Raw genomic sequence first — 20,187 nt, 5'->3', positions numbered from 1 at the left:
GAAGTTGAAGATTTCTACCCCAACACAAGACGACGGAAGGTCAGAGATACGGTCCACGTACTTCGAATGAATCCCTATAAGGATCCTGCAACCCAGGGTAAACTCGAAGCTCCAGCGACAAGCAACAAGCAGAAAGGTGCCGAAGAGCGTAGCGGCAAAAGAAGTTCTAAGAAGATCACCGCCAAGGCGAGAATCAGTCATCAAGAGCCGGAGTATGCAGGACGGATGACTCGTTCCCGGACTAGGACGACGTAACACCGAGACGCTGTTCTCTTAAGGAGGGAGCACTGTCGCAGAAAGATCTGAGTAGCACCGTGGTTTAGTGGATATGGTACTAAACGATTGCATGCAGGGTCGTGATTTCAAAACTCACCTGAACTGCGCAATTTTAATTTCTATATTCAGTTCGAGTACATTCTAGAAGTATCCACAAATGGCAAGAATCATTATACTCGAATGCTCTGTAGCTGTGTATATACTGTATGTGTTCGGGCAGGAGGCAGTTCACTCCGCGCTCCTGTATGTACAAGTCCCGAATACATCTTTGTTAGGTGAAGTTAGTGTTCGCCATTCACCTAATTACACCTCCTTCAACGTGGCAATATAACCAGACAGTGTCAGAGTTGTGCCGTGCAGCATCTCAGCTGTTGTAGACTTACTTTCTTGTCCCACACTGCAACATAGTCCAAGGAGAAATGTTTGAATGATGTTACTCTACTTATTTTTACCATGCGGTCTGATGGCTGCTTTCAAAGTTCGGCGGAATCTCTTTGTTCTTCCATCTAATTGTGAATGATGTGCCATTGATCGTGTTAATTTAGAACCACAAATCTGAGCTCATGCACGCAACATGCTCTGACGAACTGTGTTCCTTGGTCAGTCGCTGTTTGTTTAGGTACTCCAAATCCAGTGATCAGTGAGTTTTAAAACGCTGGTGCCACTTCTGCTCGAACACTACGTAGTGGAATGACCTTCGTCCAGTTACTGAATTATTCAATGACCCTTAAACAGTCTATCAGTTCATCATAGGGAGGCAGTGAGCCGATCAAAACGATGTGAACAACATTAAATCGTCCAACTGTAGCAAGGCGATTGCACACGAGGTGAGCGGGAACGATCGATAACGTGAATTCACCGGAACAGGAAATGGAAAAAAGGTTGTGGCAGAACTGTCAGACGAAGTACATACCCCACTGTCGCATGAAAACAAAATGGGCCCAAATTTAAGTATGCCTGTACTGGAACGCGTTACTGAAGTATACATTTCTGCGACGGAATGGAAGATCTTGTAAATCGAATTGGTTTGTGCTACATTACGAAGAAAAAAATTACGTTTCTCCCTTCTACGGCTGAATTACGTCTGTCCAAATAGTGAACTAAGACCACAGAATGAAACGATTTTTGTTAAAGAAGATTTATGTAACTCTGATGTCGCACCTGCTGGAATATCGGGAGAAAAGATGGATGGTCAGCGCCTCGCAACTGACTATTCACCCTTTTTACCAAGTGCACAAAACTACCCCTCTGGGATTTAGAGGGTTGACTTATACTATTATTCATTAGGAACTGGAAATGTTTTTTAGCTAAATTTATTTTATTTGGATCAAACATGAGGGACTTCGATGGCACGGGAGAACTGCTGCTGGTTGCAGTATAACGTTAGCGTCATATTTGCTCTCCCTCGGAGTAAGGACGCGCCTTTCCATAACATTTTTTAATTAGCTTAGTATATTTACAGTTACTATGGAGTGAACTAACAGAATCATACAGACCAGTTTCAGCTTATCCATGTTCTATAAAATCGTCCTCAAGCTAGGACATTATACACTACTGGCTATTAGAAGGTGTGGCCAAGCAATTCTAGGCACTTCAGCCTGGAACCGCGCGACCGCTACGGTCCCATATTAGAATTCTGCCTCGGGTATGGATGTGTGTGATGTCCTTAAGTTAGTTAGGATTAAGTAGTTCTAAGTTCTAGGGGACTGATGACCTGAGAGTTAAATTCCCATAGTGCTCAGAGCCATTTGAACCATTTTTTAACACCACGAAGATGACGTAATACAGATGCGAAATTTAACCGACAGGAAGAAGATGCTGTGATATGAAAATGATTAGCTTTTCAGAGCATTCACACAAGGTTGGCGCCGGTGGTGACACCTACAACGTGCTGACATGAGGAAAGTTTCCAACCCATTTCTCATACACCAACAGCAGTTGACCGGCGTTGCCCGGTGAAACGTCGTTTTGTAAGGAGGATAAATGCGCACCATCACGTTTCCGACTTTGATAAAGGTCGGATTGTAGCCTATGACGATTGCGGTTTATCGTATCGCGACAATGCTGCTCACGTTGGTCGAGATCCAATGACTGTAATACGGAACGCCGTGCTGGATCCCAACGGCCTCGTATCACTAGCAGTCGAGATGACAGACATCTTATCTGCATGGTTGTAACGGATCGTGCAGCCACGTCTCGATCCCTGAGTCAACAGATGGGGACGTTTGCAAGACAACAACCGTCTGCAGGAACAGTTCGATGACGTTTGCAGCATTATGGACTATCAGCTCGGAGACCATGGCTGCGGTTACCCTTGACGCTGCATCACAGACAGGAGCGCTTGCGATGGTGTACTCAACGACGGACCTGGGTGCACGAATGAGAAAACGTCATTTTTTTGGACGAATCCAAGTTCTGTTTACAGTGTTTGGCGACATCGCGGTGAACGCACATTCGAAGCGTGTATTCGTTATAGCCATACTGGCGTATCATCCTGCGTGACGGTATGGGGAGCCATTGGTTACACGTCTCGGTCACCTCTTGTTCGCATTGATTGCACTTTGAACAGTAGACGTTACATTTCAGATGTGTTCGACCCGTGGCTCTACCCTTCATTCGATCCCTGCGAAACCCACATTTCAGTAGGATAATGCACGACCGCATGTTGCAAGTCCTGTACGGGCCTTTCTGGATACAGAAAATGTTCGTCTGCTGCCCTGGCCAGCACATTCTCCAGATCTCTTACCAATTGAAAACGTCAGGTCAATGGTGGCCGAGCAACTGGCTCGTCACAATACACCAGTCACTACTCTTGATGAACGGTGGTATCGTGTTGAAGTTGCATGGGCAGCTGTACCTGTACACGCCATCCAGGCTCTGTTTGACTCAATGCCCAGGCGCATCAAGGCCGTTATTACGGCCAGAGGTGGTTGTTCTGGGTATTGATTTCTCAGTATCAATGCACCCAAATCGCGTGAAAATGTAATCACATGTCAGTTCTAGTATAATATATTTGTCTAATCAGTACCCGTTTATCATCTGCATTTCTCCTTGGTGTAGCAATATTAATGGACAGTAGTGTACATACACACGCATTAACTTCCTGTGCCCTCGACCCGGTCATCGGATTACTTTCGTAGCACATTTCTGCCAATCACATGGAGGAAAACGATTTCTCAATTTTTCTCATGCGCGTTCCTATCTGACATTCTCACAGCCTAGCTGCCGGCGCCACCTCAGTTTACCTGAGAGCCTACGGCACACAGAACGTTGGCTGGGGTGTGGAGGCACGCTTCTGACGTTTGAGCCAAGTAAGCTATTGACATGGTACACACGTACCGTTTATTTTAAATTTTATGTGAGTCTTTTGCCCTTTTGGGCGTTCTGTATTAATGTTGGACCATGCCCAAATAGGCAGTTGGTAGTTTTAGTGTGTTCCGAAGAAGGCGTGGTTATCCGTGCCCAAACCTAAGTCAACATCCGGTTTCTGTTTGCAGTCGAGGTGGATTCGGTATAACCATTAAATTATTTACGATTGCTGACGTGCTGCAATGTTAAAAGTTCTGATATATATATATATATATATATATATATATATATATATATATATATATATATATATAGGGTGTTACAAAAAGGTACGGCCAAACTTTCAGTGAACATTCCTCACACACAAATAAAGAAAAGATGTTATGTGGTCATGTGTCCGGAAACGCTTAATTTCCATGTTAGAGCTCATTTTAGTTTCGTCAGTATGTACTGTATTTCCTCGATTCACCGCCAGTTGGCCCAATTGTAGGAAGGTAATGTTGACTTCGGTGCTTGTATTGACATGCGACTCATTGCTCTACAGTACTAGCACCAAGCACATCAGTACGTAGCATCAACAGGTTAGTGTTCATCACGGACGTGGTTTTGCAGTCAGTGCAATGTTTACAAATGCGGAGTTGGCAGATGTCCATTTGATGTATGGATTAGCAAGGGGCAATAGCCGTGGCGCGGTACGTTTGTATTGAGACGGATTTCCAGAACGAAGGTGTCCCGACAGGAAGACGTTCGAAGCAATTGATCAGCGTCTTAGGGAGCACGGAACATTCCAGCCTATGACTCGCGACTGGGGAAGACCTAGAACGACGAGGACACCTGCAATGGACGAGGCAATTCTTCGTGTAGTTGACGATAATCCTAATGTCAGCGTCAGAGAAGTTGTTGCTGTACAAGGTAACGTTGACCACGTCACTATATGGAGAGTGCTACGGGAGAACCAGTTGTTTCCGTACCATGTACAGCGTGTGCAGGCACTATCAGCAGCTGATTAGCCTCCACGGATACACTTCTGCGAATGGTTCATCCAACAATGTGTCAATACTCATTTCAGTGCATATGTTGTCTTTACGGGTGAGGCTTCATTCCAACGTGATCAAATTGTAAATTTTCGCAATCAAAATGTGTGGGCTGACGAGAATCCGCACGCAATTGTGCAATCACGTCATCAACACAGATTTTCTGTGAACGTTTGGGCAGGCATTGTTGGTGATGTCTTGATTGGGCCCCATGTTCTTCCACCTACGCTCAATGAAGCACGTTATCATGATTTCATACGCGATACTCTACCTGTGCTGCTAGAACATGTGCCTTTACAAATACGACACAACACGTGGTTCATACACGATGGAGCTCCTGCACATTTCAGTCGAAGTGTTTGTACGCTTCTCAACAACAGATTCGGTGACCGATGGATTGGTAGAGGCGGACCAATTCCATGGCCTCCACGCTCTCCTGACCTCAACCCTCTTGACTTTCATTTATGGGGGCATTTGAAAGCTCTTGTTTACGAAACCGCGGTACCAAATGTAGAGACTCTTCGTGCTCGTATTGTGGACGGCTGTGATACAATACGCCATTCTCCAGGGCTGCATCAGCGCATCAGGGATTCCATGCGACGGAGGGTGGATGCATGTATCCTCACTAACGGAGGACATTTAGAACATTTCCTGTAACAAAGTGTTTGAAGTCCCGCTGGTACGTTCTGTTGCTGTGTGTTTCCATTCCATGATTAATGTGATTTGAAGAGAAGTAATAAAATGAGCTCTAACATGGAAAGTAAGCGTTTCCGGACACATGTCCACATAACATATTTTCTTTCTTTGTGTGTGAGGAATGTTTCCTGAAAGTTTGGCCGTACCTTTTTGTAACATCCTCTCTCACGAAATAAGAGTCAAACGAAAAAACTACAAAGAACGAAACCGAAATTTGAAGGGGGAAACTAGGTGGCGCTATGGTTGGCCCGCTAGATGGCGCTGCCATAGGTGAAACGGATATCAACTGTTTTTTTTTTTAAATAGGAACCCCCATATTTTGTTACATATTCGTGTAGTACGTAAAGAAATATGAATGTTTTAATTGGACCACTGTTTTTCGCTTTGTGCGATACGGCGCTGTAATAGTCACAAACGTGTAAGTACGTGGTATCACGTAACATTCTGCCAGTGAGGACGGTATTGGCTTCGTGATACATTACCCGTGTCAAAATGGACCGTTTACCAATTGCGGAAAAGGTCGATATCGTGTTGATGTATGGCTATCGTGATCAAAATGCCCAACGGGCGTGTGCTATGTATGCTGCTCGGTGTCCTGGACAACATCATCCAAGTGTCCGGTCCGTTCTACGGATAGTTAAGTTATTGATTGCACCCGTACCATATTTCTATGCACCAGGAATTGGATGGCGACGACTTTGAACGTCGTGTACAGTTCTGCCACTGGGCACAAGAGAAATTACGGGGCGATGACAGATTTTTTGCACGCGTTCTATTTAGCGACGAAGCATCAAATTCACCAACAGCGGTAACGTAAACCGGCATGATATGCACTATTGGGCAACGGGAAATCCACTTTGGCTGCGACAAGTGGAACATCAGCGACCTTGGCGGGTTAATGTATGGTGCGGCATTATGGGAGGATGGATAATTGGCTCCCATTTTATCGATGGCAATCTAAATGGTGTAATGTATGCTGAATTCCTGCGTAATGTTCTACCGATGTTACTACAACATGTTTCACTGCATGACAGAATGGCGATTTACTTCCAACATTATGGATGTCCGGAACGTAGCTCGCGTGCGGTTCAAGTGGTATTGAATAGCATATTTCATGACATGTGGATTGGTCGTCGAAGCACCATACAATGGCCCGCGCGTTCACCGGATTTCTTTCTGTGGGTAAAGTTGAAGGATATTTGCTGTCCCGATCCACCGACAACTCCTGACAACATGCGTCAGCGCATTGTCAATGCATGTGCGAACATTACGGAAGGCGAAATACTCCCTGTTGAGAGGAATGTCGTTACACGTATTGCCAAATGCGTTGAGGTTGACGGAAATCATTTTGAGCATTTACTGCATTAATGTGGTATTTACAGGTAATCACGTTGTAACAGCATGCGTTCTCAAAAATAATAAGTTTACAAGGGTACATGTATCACATTGGAACAACCGAAATAAAATGTTCAAACGTACCTACGTTCTGTATTTTAATTTAAAAAACCTACCTGTTACCAACAGTTCGTCTAAAATTGTGAGCCATATGTTTGTGACTATTACAGCGGCATCTATCACAAAGCGAATAAAGTGGTCCTACTAAAACATTCATATTTCTTTACGTACTACACGAATATGTAATAAAAATGGGGGTTCCTATTTAAAAAAACGCAGGTGATATCCGTTTGACCGATGGTAGCGCCATCTAGCGGGCCTACCATAGAGCCATCTGGTTTCCCCCTTCAAGCTAGACAAGTTTCGTTCTTTGAATTTTTTGTTTGACGCTTATTTCGTGAGATATTTGGCACGGTCTTGATCAGTGGACCACCCTGTATAACTTCACTTTTGGGCAGACCAATTTCCCATTTGGTTACAACAGCCGTAGCCATGGCTGCCCACAACAGCCTCACTCAGGCTCAGTAAATGGCGCAGAATCTAACTTGTCTGCAACTTATAAAGACAATCCAGTTTACAAAAGCTCTCAAAATGGAAATACCAAAACACATTAGTCATGCACACGCTTGGGGGGAGAGGGGGTACACTCATATTTAATAACATTAACATTTCCAAAATATATAAAAAAACAAATTTTACTAATTTCTGCCAGTTAACTTATGGCACATACACACACGCTCGCAAGGTAGGACTTGCGAGCCTATACAACATTCTCCTTTCAAGGCAACAATTTCTACCCGTAATGAAATGGCAAACTTTTGCATGGCAAGAAAACACACTAATAACCAACTACCTGTATAAAACACATAAGCACGTTGAGTAAAAGCCTTAAAAGGTACTGAACTGAAAAAACACACAACAATTTTTGCTGACTAGAAACAATATAAAAAAAATCCACTATGGCATACATTAACAACCTTACTTGATTATAACCAAATATACATAAAGACAAATTTACGTAAGTTACAGCTTCCACATGAGCAGGAGATCTTACCACGAGGCAAAAGGAATTTTGCTTCTTTCTTAGCGTACCTTTTATACGGGAGTCTAGTAATATTAGTTATGGCAGGCGAGAGAATGGATCAGGTGTTAGTGCCTTGCATTTTAAACAGTACAGCCGTTGGTGCCTTAGACTTTCACAGACATGGCAGAGGCTAACAGTTGAATAACCTGTAGGTAAGCTAGGAGGGCAAAGAAGCAATCCGATCCACAGATTTACTCTGACTTCCCCCCCTCCCTCCCTCCCTTTCGTCATCAAAAGGGGTCAAACGCACCACCATTTCTAATATCACCACCTTCCCGCGGGTGGGCAGACGAGAATGTATGGCAGGAAACCCCCAAAATATACGGCTGGTATAATTAACAAGAATAAGTAAATGGAATTCAATTAAACTTCATAAAATCTGTTAGCAGTCAATAGTCAACTTCTGGTGCGTTACGACTCCCAGGAATGAACCAACGCAGCACCTCCAAATGCTCTGCCGAGCCGCCCGCTGCCAGCCGTTTCAACGGAGGCAGGAAGGCGCACCGATTTTCAGAACCTCCTCGCCGGTCAATAGCATACGGCCGAACTGCAAATTAGGCCCCTCGCGGACCCACGCTCAGGAAGATTCCTTTCGCAGCGATCAGTTAACGCCCCATACCACGGAGCCGCTGCTCGCGTCGCTTACGCTGATGCCGCGGTCTGCGTGCTGTACCCCTAGCACCGGCAGAGAAGTCGCTTCTTGATGCCCCGACTGCCAACTCTCCACGAGAGCCCATACAGCCACTTCTTAAACCGACGCGAACAGTTCACTTTTCCCCTTTCCCGCTAGAGGGAGACACCGAAGCCTTCAATTGCGACAACGTCGCCACAGCAAGAAAACGGAGGACGACTGATTCACGCTACGCGCTGCGGCGCGCTCTTCAAAGCTTACTTTACTACTGCTGACTATTGTTAGTGAAATATATTTCAGGACTTAGAATGTCTTCCTTCTCTTACAGTCTTATCGCTGAGCAATTTTTATCCCATAACACTGTTGGGGTTGGGTTGTTTGAGGGAAGAGACCAAACTGCGAGGTCATCAGTCCCATCGGATTAGCGAAAGACGGGGCAGGAAGTCGGCCATGCCCTTACAAAGGAACGATCCCGGAATTTACCTGGAGCGATTTAGGGAAAACACGGAATGCCTAAATCAGGATGGCCGGACGCGGGATTGAACCGTCGTCCTCCCGACTGCAAGTCCAGTAAGCTAAACACTGCACCACCTCACTCGGTCCCATAACTCTGCCTTCTAGTGCTTCACCTACTGTAGGTTTCCAATCGCTCGTGGTTATTATATTTCCGTCTCCCTTTACAATCTAAATTTCCCACTCATTTCCCTCAGAACTTCGTCTGCCCCGCCATCATGACGTTAATACGTATACCTGTGTGATTCATAGCCCTGGTTTCGTTTCTATTGTGATGAGAGTAATTGTGTGACTAAATTGTTCGCAGATCCTCACTCTTTGCTCTGTCTCTCTTATCTTAACGAGTCCTCCTCCCGCTGTACCATTCTGCTATTACCCTCTATTCACCTGTACAGGTATTTTTACTTTATTTCCATTTCATTTCAACTGATGCCTACTACGTACATCGAGAATCATCCTTTGAATCTACCTTTTCAGATAGTCTGATATTCCTACCATGATACGATTTTGGATATTCCTCTCTCCGATTCATAGCATGTTACCCTATCTTGGTTTTCAACCTTGATCTGATGAGTATCATCCCCTTGGAGGTCTGTTCCTGGAGTCAGAGTGGCAGGCTACTCTGGAATCGTTAGGAAATGGAGATAGATAACTTTTTCAATGGATACACTTTTTATGTAACTTTTATACTGTGGCTTTTTTGCCATTTGCGTCCTCTTACGTTGCTCAGTGTTTATTCTTCCGCCTCTCGGGTGAGTTCCCCAGTCAAAGGGCAAGATAGTGCTTTGCACATGTACCCGTTCCTCGCTCTCTTTCGATAAGCTGGTTGGCAGTTGCGGCTAGCTCCCTATACCAGATCCCTTCGGCTGCCACAGTTGACCATTATTCAGTGGCAAGAATGAAACAAAATACCTTTGATTTAATAGTCAAACACAGTGATACCTCTGCTACAGTGTCTGGGCAGTGTCTGTTCAACCTAAGCACACCTACTTTACGACAGTAGAGGGCGTCATGTGCCACAGAAACAAGACAAGGGTAACGCAAGTTAAAATCATACCTTGAGCAGGCAGATGTCGTTCCAGTAGGACCATTCATCAAAGTTCTCGTGAAAGATGGTTGCGTTCACTCCCACCACCACACCAGTTTCGGGACCATACATGGTGGAGCCTGCATGGACAAACAAGGTCTCCAGGGTGGCTCTGAAACAAAAAGAAACAGGCTGCATTACTGCGCAGCTAATGAAACGGTTGAGATGTATTCTGTATGACAGCAACGCGGTCGCTATTTGTCGTCTTAAGTGGTTTATCACACTAAGCCCGAGAACGTAGAGTAGTTTCTTGACTGTTCTCCACACCTTTGACAGGAATTTAAACCCTACTGCAACCAGTTTAGTATTTATATTATCCTGGAAAGTATCCTCTAAAAAGAGGACTGTTTAAGCATGACTCAAGAGACTGTTAAATCAGACATTAATATTGCTAATTATCTGATATATGGCGACATCATTCTGGAAATATTTCTTCCATCTTCATTCCTTCCTCAGTTATGAAACTAATTTTCGTATTTAATTAAAGGATGATGATCAATTGCTGCAGAGAATTAGAAAGAATCAGCAATAGCAACTTCCTCATCATCATAAGGCTATTTGTGCTAACCGTGTCCAAGCAATTCCCCCTTCCAGCACATGTGAAGCTGCAGCATAGTTAGAATACACGTTTTTCATAACAGTTCACACGGGAAATTGAACTGGACGAGTCAAGTGATTTGTTTTATAAACGCCAGTGGCGTCCACCTAAACCTATTTTATTGTTATAGGGATCTGATTTGACTATAGGTCTTCAATAATTAGAGACGTTACATCATGTCATATTTATATGAGCATGATAGCGCACGATTATGAACGTAAGCCGTCACACTCTCTTGAAACAAAAAATTACATTATGCTAGACGATTTGTCCCCCAGTCTCACCTACAGTTTTGTACAGACTTCCTCTCCTGTGATACACATGGAAGACGTAGTACAGCATTTAGATAATGAGACACATAATTCAGTCAGGAAAGATACAGCAAAACTTAATGCCATTAAGGAAAATCAATGGATTGGACATTTTCAATAGTGACTATGCATATAGGATGAAGCTGGGTATGATGTACATTTTGCCGAGGGAAACGAATCTGTAAATATCGACAGGATAATAGTGGATGAACTACAAAATATTGAAAATTGAAAATGTGAAAGCTGCAGGATTAGATGGAGTAAATGCAGACGTACTGAAATATGCAGGAAGTTACTTTTATCAAAGAGTCTTCTACTTTATCAGTCGGTGCTGGCAAAACTGCAAATTCTCATATTTGTGGAACACAGCGGACGTTATCTCCCTTTGCTAAATGGGCTATAGAACAGAACCTGGCTACTACTGCGGCATGAGTTGACTGAACAAGGCATATAAGATCTACTAAAAAATGCCCAACAATGAAAGAACAGTCCTAATTGAGACACTTCTTCAAGAAGATCAATGATGACTTAGGAGAAAACTTACTTGTAATGGTAATATCTGTAAACTAAAGATACCCGCAGAAAAATTTTTAACCGGCTTTCTGAAAAGCTTTCGTTCGAGTCGATCGAAACAAATTATGGAAAATAATGAATGACTATGGCCAGCGACCGCATTTCGTACGTGAAATCAAATTCAGGAGACAAAAGGACAAATGAGTTAAAAGGAATCGAGGAATGAAGCAGGAGGGTTTCTTTTCTCACATTAATTTTAACATCTATAATAACAATATCCTGAAGTACTGGAAATCAGGGAATTATCAAGGAAGTAAATTGAATAAACGCTCTTAAGCTTCACTGTTCAGAGATGATAAAAGAATATTAAAAGAAAATGCAAACGACCTCTAGTTAGCAGAAGAGTGGCCAAACCTGGTATATACTAATACAATCTAAATGCACAATATGTTCGAAAATCGTACCCATGGGGTACTTTTACGCAGAACACTTTTTTTGGAACTGTTCCTGCCAGAGCGCTACTGACAATGTAACATTAGAAGGCCTGCTGCCATGTGATGAGAGGTCTCACAAAATCCGGCGAAAGCTGAGTTAACACCTTAGTGCAAAGAACATATTTGAGTAAATTCTTTTAGTCAGATGTCTTAAGTTCCTATGGAGCATTCCTTTTAGAATTGTGAAAAATAAACGTAACTTCATTTACAAGAAATTATTCTGTTTTGAAAGGTAGATTTGCATAATTTGAAAGCCTGAAAGTTACTGCTATAGTTCTGAAACTAATTCAAACACAGTGATGTGGCACATTTGGTGTAGTTTAGTCATCCTAACTAATAGCCCAGTCAAGGAAAACTTAAACCAACAGCAGTTGGAAACGCAATCTAAAAAACAAACAAAAAATGCACAGGAGAACAAAAGGTATAAATTGCTAATGATAGCTATTCGAATGTAATGATTCTCAAGCAGAAAGAAAGAATTCTGTGAGAGCAAGGACTTTGTATTTTATCATGTTATTTGGAGTAAGTTAACTTGTAATTTTGTTTACTGCCAAAAACCTATGTTTCGAGAATTTTAGTAGTGTGTGATATTCAGTCGCTATTGTGTTTGTATGATGTGTATAAACGTGCACTCATAAGTATGTAAATCTGGCCTATTAAAAGAGGCCATTACTGCACTGCACTTCAGCCTCAGTAAAATCATTTCTCGCTCATAAATGTAATGTTGACCCAACCAAGTTACACCTTAATAATAGTGTTATAAGACAAAACAGTTTCAAACATCGTAAATGTAATTAAAAATGTAAAAACTTCCATAAAGAAATCCATGTCAACGTGAGCCAGTCTCACCTAAATAACTAGCAAGTAACCGAAGAAGTGTCACTCTTTAAACATCTGGGGGGAAAGCCTGAAGGGTCACCTATTTTATATTTAGGTTTAGTACTAGAAAATTTGTAAAATAAACAGTTTTCATAAAGATTGTTTTATTTTCTTTTGTTTACATCTCTTGATTTCTGTTCTGTTGTTGAATATTTTGTGTTACTATATTCATCAAGTAGATTTTTAACTAAACTGATCCACTTACAATTTTCTTGTAAGTCGAATTTCTTCCACATCCTTTCTTTCAATATTCTATTAAATCTTTCAACAATGGACACTTTTAATTCAGAAACCGTTGAAAAATGATTAATCTTACATTTTTCACAAAGTCTTGAAATTCTTTATTACACATTCCTTTACTGTTAACTGTTTATAAATTTCATGATTGTATTGACCTGACTATTTTTGTGAAGGAATCGATTACATTCATACTTGCTTTACCTTTAACTAAGAAAGACCAAGCAAATTTAAAAGAAATGATGACATTAGTTAATAAATACTTAAATAATTTATTTTTTATATTCCTTTCAAATTACCTGAATCCATCTCGACTCGATTTGATTGTATAAATCATCAACACTAAGAGAAATTACAATGCTTCTTTAAAAATTTTTTCTCATCACTTTATGTAACTCATTTATAATTTCTCCATGTATATTAACAGTTTTCAGTCTATCAACTAAAAAGCTTTTGTACCAAGTTTACCCTTTTTAGTTTTAGAGATTCAAGAAATACCTTAAATTTTTTGTCTTCTATTTGTAGTTGTTACCCTTTGAGAATTATTTGTTTCACTTCAAACAAAAGATAAGATAATTTTGGGGATCGAATAATTGTCCATTTGTATAGATGAAAATTTAAATAATTGTTGCCCTAACCTATCATCTTCATTTGATTCTAGCAACAGTTCACCAAATAATTTTTTTTAAAATCTGCATGTACAGAATCTGTTAATCTTACATCTCGAATTCCTGAATTATGTAACAATTTTCTTGATTGGTTGCAATTGGTTTGTTTGTTAAGATTATGAAGTACACTTTAAATAATATTAAAATTGTTAGAATCTAACATTTACATTTTCACCAATAATAGCTTCTTTAGTAATAAAATCATAGTCATTTAAAGGGTGAATTTTTTGTTCATTTCTGGCAATAATCTTCATTTACACAATACATCAGTCAAATCTAAAGTCTGTTAATTCAATTAACGAATTCAAACTAAATACCTAGGAATTACAATTATGAACAACTTAAATTAGAAGGAAAATACAGAAAATGTTGTGGGGGAGGCTAACCAAGGACTGCAGATTTTTGTCAGGACACTTAGAAAATGTAGCAGGTTTATGAAAGAGACTGTCTATACTAAGCTTGTCCATCCTCCTTTTGAATACTGCCGTGCAGTGTGGCATCCTTACGAGATAGGATCCATGGGTTACACCGAAAAGTTCGAGGAAGAGTAGCACATTTTGTACGAGGTGCATTCGAGTTCTAAGGCCTCCGATTTTTTTTCTAATTAACTGTTGTCGTTGTTGTTGTTGTGGTCTTCAGTCCTGAGACTGGTTTGATGCAGCTCTCCATGCTACTCTATCCTGTGCAAGCTTTTTCATCTCCCAGTACCTACTGCAACCTACATCCTTCTGAATCTGCTTAGTGTATTCATCTCTTGGTCTCCCTCTACGATTTTTACCCTCCACGCTCCCCTCCAATACTAAATTGGTGATCCCTTTATGCCTCAGAACATGTCCTACCAACCGATCCCTTCTTCTGGTCAAGTTGTGCCAGAAACTTCTCTTCTCCCCAATCCTATTCAATACTTCCTCATTAGTTATGTGATCTACCCATCTCATCTTCAGCATTCTTCTGTAGCACCACATTTCGAAAGCTTCTATTCTCTTCTTGTCCAAACTATTTATCGTCCATGTTTCACTTCCATACATGGCTACACTCCATAGAAATACTTTCAGAAATGACTTCCTGACACTTAAATCAATACTGGATGTTAACAAATTTCTCTTCTTCGGAAACGCTTTCCTTGCCATTGCCAGCCTACATTTTATATCCTCTCTACTTCGACCATCATCAGTTATTTTGCTCCCCAAATAGCAAAACTCCTTTACTACTTTAAGTGCCTCATTTCCTAATCTAATTCCCTCAGCATCACCCGACTTAATTAGACTACATTCCATTATCCTTGTTTTGCTTTTGTTGATGTTCATCTAATATCCTCCTTTCAAGACACTGTCCATTCCATTCAACTGCTCTTCCAAGTCCTTTGCTGTCTCTGACAGAATTACAATGTCATCGGCGAACCTCAAAGTTTTTATTTCTACTCCATGAATTTTAATACCTACTCCGAATTTTTCTTTTGTTTCCTTTACTGCTTGCTCAATATACAGATTGAACAACATCGGGGAGAGGCTACAACCCTGTCTTACTCCCTTCCCAACTACTGCTTCCCTTTCATGTCCCTCGACTCTTATAACTGCCATCTGGTTTCTGTACAAATTGTAAATAGCCTTTCACTCCCTGTATTTTACCCCTGCCACCTTTAGAATTTGAAAGAGAGTATTCCAGTCAACATTGTCAAAAGCTTTCTCTAAGTCTACAAATGCTAGAAACGTAGGTTTGCCTTTCCTTAATCTTTCTTCTAAGATAAGTCGTAAGGTCAGTATTGCCTCACGTGTTCCAGTGTTTCTACGGAATCCAAACTGATCTTCCCCGAGGTTGGCTTCTACTAGTTTTTCCATTCGTCTGTAAAGAATTCGTGAAAGTATTTTGCAGCTGTGAATTATTAAGCTGATAGTTCGGTAATTTTCACATCTGTCAACAGCTGCTTTCTTTGGGATTGGAATTATTATATTCTTCTTGAAGTCTGTGGGTATTTCGCCTGTTTCATACATCTTGCTCACCAGATGGTAGAGTTTTGTCAGGACTGGCTCTCCCACGGCCGTCAGTAGTTCCAATGGAATATGTCTACTCCGGGGGCCTTGTTTCGACTCAGGTCTTTCAGTGCTCTGTCAAACTCTTCACGCAGTATCATATCTCCCATTTCATCTTCATCTACATCCTCTTCCATTTCCATAATATTGTCCTCAAGTACCACGCCCTTATATAGACCCTCTATATACTCCTTCCACCTTTCTGCTTTCCCTTCTTTGCTTAGAACTGGATTTCCATCTGAGCTCTTGATATTCATACAAGTCGTTCTCTTATCTCCAAAGGTCTCTTTAATTTTCCTGTAGGCGGTATCTATCTTACCCCTAGTGAGATAGGCCTCTACATCCTTACATTTGTCCTCTAGCCATCCCTGCTTAGCCATTTTGCACTTCCTGTCGATCTCATTTTTGAGACGTTTGTATTCCTTTTTGCCTGTTTCACTTACTGCTTTTTTATATTTTCTCCTTTCATCAATTAAATTCAATATTTCTTCTGTTACCCAAGGATTTCTACTAGCCCTCGTCTTTTTACCTACTTGATCCACTGCTGCCTTCACTACTTCATCCCTCAAAGCTACCCATTCTTCTTCTACTGTATTTATTTCCCCCATTCCTGTCAATTGCTCCCTTATGCTCTCCCTGAATCTCTGTACAACCTCTGGTTCTTTTAGTTTATCCAGGTCCCATCTCCTTAAATTCCCACCTTTTTGCAGTTTCTTCAGTTTTAATCTACAGGTCATAACCAATAGATTGTGGTCAGAGTCCACATCTGCCCCTGGAAATGTGTTACAATTTAAAACCTGGTTCCTAAATCTCTGTCTTACCATTATATAATCTATCTGATACCTTTTAGTATCTCCAGGGTTCTTCCATGTATATAACCTTCTTTCATGATTCTTAAACCAAGTGTTAGTTATGATTACGTTGTGCTCTGTGCAAAATTCTACCAGGCGGCTTCCTCTTTCATTTCTGTCCCCCAATCCATATTCACCTACTATGTTTCCTTCTCTCCCTTTTCCTACACTCGAATTCCAGTCACCCATGACTATTAAATTTTCGTCTCCCTTCACCATCTGAATAATTTCTTTTATTTCATCATACATTTCTTCAATTTCTTCGTCATCTGCAGAGCTAGTTGGCGTATAAACTTGTACTACTGTAGTAGGTGTGGGCTTCGTATCTATCTTGGCCACAATAATGCGTTCACTATGCTGTTTGTAGTAGCTTACCCGCATTCCTATTTTCCTATTCATTATTAAACCTACTCCTGCATTACCCCTATTTGATTTTGTGTTTATAACCCTGTAGTCACCTGACCAGAAGTCTTGTTCCTCCTGCCACCGAACTTCACTAATTCCCACTATATCTAACTTCAACCTATCCATTTCCCTTTTTAAATTTTCTAACCTACCTGCCCGATTAAGGGATCTGACATTCCACGCTCCGATCCGTAGAACGCCAGTTTTCTTTCTCCTGATAACGACATCCTCTTCAGTAGTCCCCGCCAGGAGATCCGAATGGGGGACTATTTTACCTCCGGAATATTTTACCCAAGAGGACGCCATCATCATGTAATCATACAGTAAAGCTGCATGCCCTCGGGAAAATTTACGGCTGTAGTTTCCCCTTGCTTTCAGCCGTTCGCAGTACCAGCACAGCAAGGCCGTTTTGGTTATTGTTACAAGGCCAGATCAGTCAATCATCCAGACTGTTGCCCTTGCAACTACTGAAAAGGCTGCTGCCCCTCTTCAGGAACCACACGTTTGTCTGGCCTCTCAACAGATACCCCTCCGTTGTGGTTGCACCTATGGTACGGCTATCTGTATCGCTGAGGCACGCAAGCCTCCCCACCAACGGCAAGGTCCATGGTTCATGGGGGGGGTCTAATTAACTACTCACCCAAAATCGATGAAACTGGCGTTACTTCTCGACGTAATCGCCCTGCAGACGTACACATTTTTCACAACGCTGACGCCATTATTCCATGGCAGCGGCGAAGGATTCTTTAGGAGTCTGTTTTGACCACTGGAAAATCGCCGAGGCAATAGCAGCACGGCTGGTGAATGTGCGGCCACAGAGAGTGTCTTTCATTGTTGGAAAAAGCCAAAAGTCACTAGGAGCCAGGTCAGGTGAGTAGAGAGCATGAGGAATCACTTCAAAGTTGTTATCACGAAGAAACTGTTGCATAACGTAAGCTCGATGTGCGGGTGCATTGTCTTGGTGAAACAGCACACGCGCAGCCCTTCCAGTACGCTTTTGTTGCAGTGCAGAAGGGAATTTGTTCTTCAAAACATTTTCGTAGGATGCACCTGTTACCGTAGTGCCCTTTGGAACGCAATGGGTAAGGATTACGCCCTCGCTGTCCCAAAATATGGACACCATCATTTTTTCAGCACTGGCGGTTACCCGAAATTTTTTTGGTGGCGGCGAATCTGTGTGCTTCCATTGAGCTGACTGACGCTTTGTTTCTGGATTGAAAAATGGCATCCACGTCTGATCCATTGTCACAACCGACGAAAAGAAAGTCCCATTCATGCTGTCATTGCGCATCAACATTGCTTGGCAACATGCCACACAGGCAGCCATGTGGTCGTCTGTCAGCATTCGTGGCACCCACCTGGATGACACTTTTCGCATTTTCAGCTCGTCATGCAGGATTGTGTGCACAGAACCCACAGAAATGCCAACTCTGGAGGCGATCTGTTGGTTGGTTGGTTGGTTGGTTTGGGGAAGGAGACCAGACAGCGTGGTCATCGGTCTCATCGGATTAGGGAAGTATGGGGAAGGAAGTCGGCCGCGCCCTTTCAGAGGAACCATCCCGGCATTTGCCTGGAGTGATTTAGGGAAATCACGGAAAACCTAAATCAGGATGGCCGGACGCGGGATTGAACCGTCGTCCTTCTGAATGCGAGTCCAGTGTCTAATCACTGCGCCACCTCGCTCGGTGAGGCGATCTGTTCAACAGTCATTTGGTGATCCCCCAAAACAATTCTCTCCACTTTCTCGATCAAGTTGTCAGACCGGCTTGTGCGAACCCGAGGTTGTTTCGGTTTGTTGTCACACGATGTTCTGCCTTCATTAAACTGTCGCACCCATGAACCCACTTTCGACACATCCATAACTCCATCACCACATGTCTCCTCCAACTGTCGATGAATTTCAATTGGTTACACACCACGCAAATTCAGAAAACGAATGATTGCACGCTCTTCAAGTAAGGAAAACATCGCCATTTTAAGTATTTAAAGCAGTTCTCATTCTCGCCGCTGGCGGTAGAATCCCATCTGCTGTACGGTGCTGCCATCTCTGGGACGTATTGACAATGAACGCGGCCTCATTTTAGAACAATGCGCATGTTTCTATCTCTTTCCAGTCAGGAGAAAAAAAATCGGAGGCCTTAGAACTTGAATGCACCTCGTATTATGGAGAAATAGGAAACAGAGTGTCAGCGAAATGATACAGGATTTGGGGAGGACATCATTAAAACAAAGTCATTTTTCGTTGTTGCAGAAGCTTCTAAGAAAATTTCAATCACCAATTTTCTCCTCCAAAGACGAAAACATATTGTTGGCGCTGACATACATAGAGAGAAACCAATCATCATAATAAAGTAAGGAAAATCGGAGCTCGCATGGAAAGGTATAGGTGTTCGTTTTTCCTTAGCGCTCTGTGAGACTGAATATTAGAAAATAGTTTGGAAGGTGATTTGATGAACCCTCTGCCAGGCACACAAATGTGAATTCTAGAGTATTTACGTATATGTAAATTCAATTATTTTTTTATCACAGATGCTTCAAAGACTGCTTATTTGACTTATGTACAGTGTTAAATCAGTTTTTGAAAAGTAATTCTTAAAATTTTTTAATTTTTCTTTTTTGTAAACTGATTACTTAAAATACTTTATTAACTTCATTAATGTTTTCATTATAATCTCTTTTGACGATGTAATTATTGAATTTTGTCAAAATATTTGAATATTCTGTATTTGAAATGACATTTTAAATTCGATTTCGTTGACAATTTTTGAACTGAGTGATAATACTTATGTATTCAGGTTTGTAACAGGATTCCTTAATTCTTTTTCTAAAAGCTGTTTATAAACATCTGTTTCATCGATTGGATCTTTTACGCTTACTATTATTCTAGTAAGAAACCTAATGCAACATTTAGTTCAATTAAAAATACTACTTAATGCTTTATGAAACTGATTTGTTAAATTTTCTAATTCTTTGTCAAATTCATTTGTTAATTTTACTAATTCTTTACAAAATGTGATTTTAATACTGGTTTTATTTTTTATTTCTTTATGAAACTGATTATCTAAATTATTTATTTTGGAATTAATATTACCTAATTCATTAAATATGTCACGTATTTTAATTTTTGAGTCAATTTTTTGTGTACTTAAGATTTGTCTTAATTCCTTAAATGTCCA

At 41.4% G+C, this 20,187-nt stretch overlaps 1 protein-coding gene across 1 annotated transcript in view; it reads right to left on the bottom strand.

Moving 5' to 3' along the window:
- The window catches only part of LOC124613220 (trypsin-2-like), a 104,886-nt gene that overhangs the window by 35,149 nt on the left and 49,550 nt on the right, over window positions 1-20,187 (bottom strand). Inside the window, exon 4 of the mRNA XM_047141893.1 lies at window positions 9,996-10,137. Within this exon, the coding sequence (XP_046997849.1) occupies window positions 9,996-10,137 (142 nt within the window). The remainder of the gene's footprint in view (window positions 1-9,995; window positions 10,138-20,187) is intronic.

The sequence above is a fragment of the Schistocerca americana genome, chromosome 4 (genome assembly GCF_021461395.2).
Source record: "Schistocerca americana isolate TAMUIC-IGC-003095 chromosome 4, iqSchAmer2.1, whole genome shotgun sequence".
NCBI classification, from domain to species: Eukaryota; Metazoa; Arthropoda; class Insecta; order Orthoptera; family Acrididae; genus Schistocerca; species Schistocerca americana.
Note: the sequence above shows the minus strand (reverse complement) of the source record. Positions and strands in the feature narration are given on the sequence as shown.